Below are 9,537 nucleotides of genomic sequence, written 5' to 3' on the forward strand. Positions count from 1 at the left end.
GAGAACCACTGGTCTTAAACCCTGCTTAATACTCAAAATTGAAATCTGAATGTTCCTTAGGATTGATTTGTTTTTGAAACTGTAAAACTTCTTGAAGCTCTGAATTCTCTCACCTGGTGAGGTGATGAAGTATGAGACCCTGAAACATTCTATTCTACTTTTCTATCTCTGCACTTACTACATTACCAATGAGATGTTGACAACAACCTTAGGATCACCGAACTCACGAAATCGTATTTGCCGCACAGGAAAAATTGAGACAGCAGGCATTTATGACGTTAAGTGAACTACAGAAAATGACGCAAAATGCTGAAAAGTAAGCGCAGAGGAGCGTCGACATCAAATAAACAGCAGGGTGTTGTCTGTGTACGTCTGAACCTCGCACATGAGGGAAAATAGCAAGACGTGAGTGAGGCTGGGATTGCGGCTGATGTCTGCTCGAGGCCCCAGCGGCTCAAAGTGTTTTCTAAATGCTCCTTAATCTCGCCATAAATGACATCTTTGCTTTCCAGTGAGAAGTGTGAAAAATGCAATATGTCTGAGCCAGTGCCTGTGGGATTGTGGTGCTTGTGTGACTAAGGAAACGGCTGTGTTGCTTCAGAGTCTGATGAGCTGAAAGTATTTTCTCACCATCTGTTGTATCATGTTTAAAACATTTTGATACCATATGCTACAGTATACACAGTCGCTTCAAGGTGCCATTAAACAGCTGCATAAACACTGTGAGCTTTCTTAAGGTGCTGATTCAAGCCGGAGTGGTCATCTCTCAGTGAGTTTTCTCCAGTCGTCAACAGTACTTTTCACAAGCCCTTTTAAGTGGTTTGTCAATATGCTGTTTGCTGCGCTCTCTCCAGCCTCGGACTTTTCTTAAATCAATACCATCCTAAAAGAGTGCACAATGTGGTGTGGTCACTCCTCAGACTGCAAATGTGCCAAAGCCATTAAAGCACAACTCCATTACAGCACAGGAACAAAGAGGCAAGTGCATCTTTGTACGCATGTGTCAACATACAATGACTGAAACGAGTGGCAGGTCCTAATTTGCACATTTCTGGACTGCTTGCCCATATGAGGTCCTTTAAGAACCAGAATCAGAATCAGAATCAGCTTTATTGTCAATTTCTTCATCCATAAAGACAGTGTGAAATTAAAGCCTGCATGAACCACATAGCCTACCTGCAACTAGTGGATCAACCCCAAAGGATATCCTCCCCTCATCTCATTATAAGCAGCCAGTGGTTAAACCCAGTGATTACAGAAAACACCAAGGGGAAATTATGCAACAGAGCTAATTCCATCAACAGTGACACAACAGAAAGACTAGAAGGTCAAAAAAAACTTCGTGGCAGCTGGTTCACACTGCCAGGACTGTGGCCTGAAGATGGAGGATCATGAGATTTTGGTCAAGAGAGTTGGTCATGTTTTAAAAAAAACACACCAATGGAGCACCCTGGAGGTATACCACAATGCAATACCTTCAAATGTGTATTATGCTATAAAGATCCAATGGATCAGACTGATGAGTTGTGTGCTGTGCACAAATAATGATGAGATATGAAGACACAATGTGATTTTTGGTGGAAAGGTTTGCCTACCTGACGTCCAGCATCTCCTACCTGCTCTCTGTCCAGCGGCATCGCTTCATCAGCCCTAATTTGCCATTCAAGCAATCCAGCGTGCAGGACTAGCTGCATGTTGTGGTTGAGTGGGGCTGTTTCTGCTGACACTCTCAAAAGAGAATTTGAATCAGTATGTTAACAAATGCGCATTAACCATTAAATTTGTATTCTCCACAGTGTCTTACAGGAAAATTCGATCTCGCTACACATAGTGCTTTCTCCTGCTGTCCACTAGCCAATGAACCAATGAATACAAACCTAAATGATACCATGTATTGTATTTGGGTCATCGACTTAGACACTAACCAGGTAAGGATGGATCTTGGGAATTTTTCTCCCAAGCATGTGCCTCATAATTTTAGCAATATTGATACAATTTTGTCAGCACAGTCAAGGAGATTGGAAGAAACTTCTGTTATTGTGTGCAAAGAAATGAATAATTATCTTACAGCTGACTCAGTCCAATTGCAGCTTGCATGACAGAGAGGGAATAGCGAAAAAATGATGATGTACATTTCCTTGACTGGGCTAAAAGTTTAATTTATGAACAGTTTAGGCCTGCAGATTATATTCTTTTGACCATGCATTTTAAATCCTGTTTGCCCTGCCCAGGATCTTTAGATGTATAGGGAGATATTTGTGGTGTCAGCAATTGTGTGAGTAGCTGCAGGAAAGATAGAAAATTGATGAACAGACTACATCAATGAAAGGCCAATTTCACCTCAGATTTACCATAATGGTCCCAAGATAGAAACCTGACAGTTTTGCTAAAATTACATTCATTTCCTGAACCCAGCATTGGTTTTATTTTGTAGCTTGAGTATTATCATCACTCTCAGCCATGCACCATTACAGTTGCCATAGAAATATGATGCAAAATCAGAGTTAGTGGCGACATCGTGACTCATTATGATTACCCTGAAAATTCTACAAAAATGGTATCGTGTGGGGATGTCTAAAATTGGGAGCAACTCTGATCTGTGGCTGTGCATCGCTACAAAGAGCAGGGACTTCTAAATTATCTGCTATCTTGTGCATAAATACTTTGAGTTCCAAATTAAACCAGTTGCAGGAATTTGCACTTTGCGACCAAAGACTACAGATCGTTTAAGCGAACTGGACAGAATTCCAATTTAACGTGCACTTATTAGGGAAAAGATTTGCACGATAATCGACTTGATTCCATTCCAACAAAACCAGACCACAAATTTACATTCGTCTAAAATCACTGTTGGATTTCACTCGTTTATTGACATTTATTTCCAACGGCATTATTAAAACTATACTTCAAATTATAATGGCCGATGCCCTCCCGGTATGCACATAATTTGCTTGTTTGATTTACAGCAGTAATGTGACATTAGATAAATATTAATTCCCACATAACTGCAACACACAGCAATATACTGAGTAGTTTAGTCGAAATCTGTGCATGTCACACCTTTTGATATCTGGCACATCTGTATTGAAATGGTAAAATATGAACAGATTATGTATTTTGTTTCTTTATTTTAGCATCTGCACAGCATTGAATCACCAGTAAAAAGAACAATCTATTAATACATCCTTATACTTTGTTACATGTATTATGATTATGATTATTATTATTATTACTGGTTGGAGGGTTTCTTAAACCTTTTTGGTCCAAGAACTAAATCTTTAGTTAGAAATCAATGATTTAAAAAGATGAAAATAGCCCCACAGGTAACAAATAAATACAAATATCTTTATGGATAAATTATGTACCGCCCTGACCATTTTTGGTCGTTACCCAATTTTGAGAAAGATTGGGTTGAAATGGGTTGGGTTCAACTAGACTATGGGACAAGTTCCTTAGTTGGACTGTCGAATGAACAAGTTTGTATCCGAGCAGGGCCAAAGTGTCTTTGCACAGATTTTGCACAGTTCTGACAATATCATGGTCCAAACGAAGCCTCCAACTCGCAGCCGTCATTCTGGAGTCTCTGGTGGTGGAGTACTTGTAATTCCAATCAAATGGAGCAAACACATTACTGTTGGTGTTTCTTGTAATCCATGTCTGCACCCTGTCCTCCAACTCTAGGCCAATAAACTGATAGATCTTGTCAGCCATGTCTTTGGGGTTAAATGCTAAATCTTCATACCTCACTAAAAGATAACGGCCCTGCAGCCAAGCTGGTCTCGCCAATCCTGCTTCTGCGGATGCCACCATGTCCTGGCAGGTGCTTGTGATCTGCGATAGGTCCACATATCGCGGTTGCCGCCCCGTCGCGTTCCATATTTTCCAAGCCCGAAACTGATCTGAAAATGCTGTGATGCGTGAGGCGAGAATTGCTCTAGGGTCCCTCACCAGGTGGATGATCTTTAGGTCCAGACGTGGATCTTCAACCAAAGTTCGCAGGTCACTCACCTTGGGGATCCGAACTGTCTTTATGGCTACGTGGCCTCTTGACAGACACGCCCTTGATGCCAAGGTGAGGTTCAAGTTTCCGCACTTCTTGGTACACCAACTTTCCTCAGGAGGCTCGAGTGCTGCTCCGTTCCCTCCTTCCAGACACACAGGAGGAGAACAAAGGGCATGACTAGAGCTTCTACGAAAGAAGGAATTAGTGACGTGGTCCTGAGGCTCAGGGCGGATGTAACTCTCGATAAAGTGAAGGTCACATTTGTACAAATTGAGCAGAAGGTCTCTGTACGCGCCCAGCAGGGCCCGGCGGTCCAAAGTACGACGAATCCTCCCGCTGGAATTTGTGAATGCTTGCTGGATGTGGTAGAGAGGTTCAAACATGTAAAAGATCTCAGGGTGTTGGTTGAGCAGCTGACCAGTGAAGGATGAACCGCTGCGTGTGGTGGCAAACAGCAGGATGTGCTTCTGAGGGGATTCCATGGACATCCAACTGTCATCACACAAGGTTCTCCAATTGGATTCTTTGAGAAGGGAAGAAAACAATGTGTTTCAGGCCATAAGCATGCTAAAGCAAAATTTTTTTCAGAGTTGAATATTTGTTTTCATCAATGATACATTTTAATACTGTGTGGATTCTTGCACCTCTGAACTGTGAGGCAGACAGGCTTCCCTAATTAATTCTTTAGAAATGATTCATTGAAAGCACTTTACTAGTTGCACTTAATTCGGCACTTTAGACTGCTAATTAATGAACTGGGATTGGCTAGTTTAAGTGACAGTTCTATAAAAAATAATTACAGAATATGATGAGCTTTTATTAAGTAAAAAATGAGCCGCTGGTGAGTTTCCTGATGCCTAATCTCTTGAGGAAACAATTTGGTTCATTTTAAAACAATTATTTTAAATTGTAAGATTTTTGTTGTTGTTATTGTTAGTGAGGAAAAGTTAAATCACAGAAACCAGGCAGTAAAGCACAAATCATTTGAAAGAAGCTTGTCTTCTTGTGGTTATAGGGGGACTTGAAATGCTGAACGTCTATTTATAGCACAAACGGCTAACATGTAATTTCTACTGATGAGGAGTTGATTGCAAATGGGGGTGCCAGTAACAGGCACAGTACAGTAAGAGGAACAGAACTGATTTTCACAGAGGCCAAGGAGTTGAGAGATGCTCGTTGATTCATTATTGTAGTGTGTGACTAGTAAATCAGAATTAGATGTTGTCAAATTTGGATGAGCGCTATCAATGTCCATATCTTTCAGGTTACAAAAAGGTCTTAAAATCATCCATTCATTCATCCATCCATTTTCTATACTGCCTGTCCCCGCGGGGGTCGCGGGCGTGCTGGAGCCCATCCCAGCAGTCATCGGGCAGTAGGCGGGGGACACCCTGAACTGGTTGCCAGCCAATCACAGGGCACACAGACACAAACAACCATCCGCACTCGTACCCACACCTGTACGGGCAATTTGGAGTGCTCAATCAATCGGCCTAGCATGTTTTTGGGATGTGGGAGAAAACCCACGCAGGCACGGGGAGAACACGCAAACTCCACACAGGGAGGTGGAATCGAACTCGCACCCTCCTAACTTTGAGGCGGACGACTAACCGTGCCGCTGTGGTCTTAAAATCACTTTCTTTTATATCAACAGTGTTAAGATTTTCCTCTGTCACTACCACAGACATGAACTTATCTGTATTATTAATGTTTGTGGTACCTCTGTGATGTCTGCTCTGACACTGGTAAACACCCTGACAGGGTCCAGACAGCGAGTCCCTCAGGGTGCGAATGGCTGTGTACTGGACCCCCAATGAGGCACACACCAGCAGCAGCACTGTCTTCCAGGAACACTCCATCCTCTTCCCCCACCCCGTTGGTGCTACATCCTTCTCACTGGTCTCACACACACACACACACACACACACACACACACACACACACACACACACACACACACACACACACACACACACACACACACACACACACACACACACACACACACACACACACACGTCAATCATAAATGAATCTTTATTATGCAACAATCTTTTTTTCTGTCATCAGTACAGTTAGCTGCTTGCATCGGTCTATGATCTACTTACAAAAATAATAGATCGAGCTTTTACTTTTTTTAAAAAAAATCATTTTTGCTTGTTCGTTCATCTTAAGTCCCTATGAAAACTGTTGTCCTAAAGTTTTTTTTCCCCCGAAAGAAAGACACCGCTCCAAACAACAAGATCAGTATACGAGGCACAAAGCAGCATTATTATGATCCATTTTGCTCTCTCATTGGTAATTTAGCCTAAAATAGCAGCTCAGATAAAAGTCCACTTGAACTGTAGCTCGTCTTTATGGATGGAAATGCTAAATGCTCTCTCACACTTTGACATAAGGGAGTAAAAGTATTTTTCAAAAACGATCTTTAAAATCGGCAACCATCTTTTTGTCCCACTCCCAGTGCACAAAAGCAATCGTGGATATTCATCCTAGAGTCCTGACTCTCCATCACCCAAAGTGGCGGTGCACAAACCACCGGTAAACGATGCATCATATCACCAATATTATTGCTTTTTTTAACGTAGCTCTGTTTTTCAAGTCTGCTCCTTGTTCGTTTATGTATGTGTCCCTGTTGCAAATTCATTTCTGTGGGAAGTGGTCACATTGAGCTGAGGTCATCTTTTGTTCTTTCATTAATCAGAAACAGTATCAAACCAAAGACAATTACTCTGAAGGTTTGAGAAAAATACAGACCTGACAACATAAGCAACTCTGAGTAGAGTTAGAAAAACCCGCAGTAATTATAAAATCGAGTCCTAAGGGGAAAATGTTTTCTTCATACATTTTGCACAGTGACAGAAATGTTTATACATGCATTTTGTATTATGTGAGCTTTCCTATTTTTCTGTATTCATTGGAGAAAAATGTAGATTTCATTTGGTCAACTTTTCCACAAATGTTAAACTGTTAATGTGGGCACAGTTTAGTCTACAACACCTTTATTTGATTATTGTTTCTAACACTGATGTATTGTAGTTGATTGGCTAGAAAACAAGTCGGAAATATTTACTTCTGCCCCTTACAGCACTGCAATATTAATAGGAACAAATAATAGGACATGGGAATAGAAAGTGCTAATGTGAGCAAGTTACCCATTAGATTCCCATTGCAACGTGGAAATTCCAATCCTCCAACAACAAAACAAGAAATACGTCCACCCTGATGAAAGCATTTGTACAAATTAATACCTTCTTGAAATGAGAAAACAACATAAATACGTACGATACCTAATTTAGTAAATAAAACACCCAAGCTGATGTGACTCTTCAGAACAAACCCTATAAAATAGATGGATGGATGGATGGATGGATGGATAGATGGATGGATATTTATATATCTGGTGTAACATTGCATTACTGGCCTTAATGTAGATTTGCTGCTGTTGTCATCTTTGTCTCCTAAAAAAGCAAAATGTTTGCGCTTTTGCTTGCATACACGTGTTGCGTAAGTGGCTGGCTGACCTGTGTGAGTCCACAGCCACAGTTTTTTTTTTTCTTCTTTCCAGTCATGATCAAACTGCCAACTCCTCACACCCTGCTGCTCTCCAAAGAAGGAAGACGGATGCTTCAGTGATTCAGAGCATATTGATATGCAAGTCTTCTTGTTTATAAATGCCACAGCGTAGACCATGCCGTGCATCAACAGCTGGAAGGGGACAATGATTTCGTCTTTTGTATGCCTCCAACTTGCATACATATACATCCCAGAACAGTATTTGTAGAGCACCATTAAAGCAACTGCAAGCCAAACCAACCAAGTGCCAGTCGTGACGAAACACAGGTGCTGTTGCTTAGATAACATAGCAGCAAACATGTTGAACGTAATGGCATTTGTGCAAGATAAACACTATGTGGAACACTACAAGGCAACAAATGAGGTCAGAGGTAGATGATGAGGGAGGGACTGAGGGATTTAGGATGCAAGTGATGAGGAAACATGAGGTGCTTAGGATTTTTCTGGTACGGAATTGCTCGACTTTATTAAGGTTCAAGGCAAAGCTTTTTACTATTACATATCAAGACCAATCTTCAGTTTTTTCTTTGGTTTTTCCAAAATTCACATGTACACAAACGCACGCGTGCACCCACACCCACATATGGATGCACAGGATAAAAAAAAGAAAAAAAAAAAGATAATAATGATAAAAATAAGAATGATGATGATCATCCAGCAGCAGCACAAAATATATCGTAAAACATCTAAAAAATAACAAAAGTATCCGGACTATTACTTTTTCTTATGCACGACAATCTTTAAGGATAACATCCAAAATTGTTCAAAAGTAAATTACCACGGGATAGGTTCAACAGATGAGAGACAAAGGATGCAGCGTGTCCAACACTTATTACGCTTGTAAACACGCACACGCGCACACGAAGAAAATACAAACAGCTCACGAAAACTTAATCGGATTATAGTCATCCCATTTTTCGCATTTAGAGAGGTTGAACCACGTGATCTTGCACTAATAAAATAGACAAAAACTGAAAACACTATTAAAAATATCATTTTGCATTTTAAAATAGTATAAATATATACCCCTGGTAAATGACGCGACGTTAAGAGTCTGCATGGACGGAACGTTGAACTTCTTGTGAGCCTTTTACACGGGCTGAAATGATATCTAGAAGAAGAGACACATCAAAATTACAACACTCCGTGGTGGTGTGTTAGTGAGTGCTAGAATGAACAGGAAAATAGTATAACCTCGTCACTGCCATGTGCAAAAAGTCCGATCACAGCCCCGCTAGTAAACGTTCATTCCACAGCTTAACGCGCGTGAAAGCCGTAAAAAGAAAAAACATAAATTGTTTCCTTACCGCGAGCCTGCTTTATTGTGCTACTGGTGCGGAACACTGCTTTTCTTTTGGTTTTATGTGTGATCCTGAGGAGCGGGTGCAGGAGTTAAGGATGGAGATGCGCCATGGATAGAGACAGCGGGAGGCTGAGTGAGAAAGAGGAGGAGGAGGAGGAGGAGGAAGAAGAGGAGGAGGGAGGTGGGGGCAAGTGAGTACACAGGCTTCAACCAGAGTTTCCAGATTGGATGCAAGATTATATTGTCGAGCTTCATCCTGCACCTTTCATGCTGTGAATGGTGCTGTAATAGCTACATGCTGGCCGGATAAATCCGAATTGATCTAGATTTGTTTTTACCACAATGGCAAACTTCACATGTGTGCTTTTCTCTAAGTGTAAGACATTGCTCATATCTTGGAAGTAGCTTTCACCGTCCGCTTTCATCATCATCATCATCGTCGTCACTCGGCACTATGAAAATTTGCATCATCAATGCATCAATCTGTCACCGTAAATGGTCTTGGCGGGGATTCACATCGAAAATCAAATAAAGCTAACACACAAACAAATAAACGAACAAACAAACACACACACGCACACCTTTGTCATCCCTCATTCAAGTGAGCATGGTTGCTATCATCACGTGTGATGCCGACTTCAGTGTAAAAAGCACT

At 41.2% G+C, this 9,537-nt stretch overlaps 1 protein-coding gene across 2 annotated transcripts; it reads right to left on the bottom strand.

Moving 5' to 3' along the window:
* Window positions 1-2,827: 2,827 nt before the first annotated feature.
* On the bottom strand, window positions 2,828-9,211 carry si:ch73-62b13.1 (uncharacterized protein LOC100002270 homolog). Of its 2 annotated transcripts, XM_037255117.1 has the most exons (4): window positions 8,887-9,211; window positions 8,606-8,690; window positions 5,724-5,899; window positions 2,828-4,526 (listed from the first exon to the last, which is right to left on the bottom strand). In XM_037255117.1, exons 3-4 carry the CDS (start codon window positions 5,860-5,862, stop codon window positions 3,358-3,360), a joined length of 1,308 nt encoding a protein of 435 aa, XP_037111012.1. In that variant the 5' UTR covers window positions 5,863-5,899; window positions 8,606-8,690; window positions 8,887-9,211; the 3' UTR covers window positions 2,828-3,357. The 2 variants fall into 2 exon arrangements, with proteins under 2 accessions (XP_037111012.1, XP_037111013.1); XM_037255118.1 differs by lacking the exon at window positions 8,606-8,690.
* Between the last annotated feature and the right edge of the window lie 326 nt (window positions 9,212-9,537).

This window comes from Syngnathus acus, chromosome 6 (assembly GCF_901709675.1).
Source record: "Syngnathus acus chromosome 6, fSynAcu1.2, whole genome shotgun sequence".
Taxonomy (NCBI): Eukaryota; Metazoa; Chordata; class Actinopteri; order Syngnathiformes; family Syngnathidae; genus Syngnathus; species Syngnathus acus.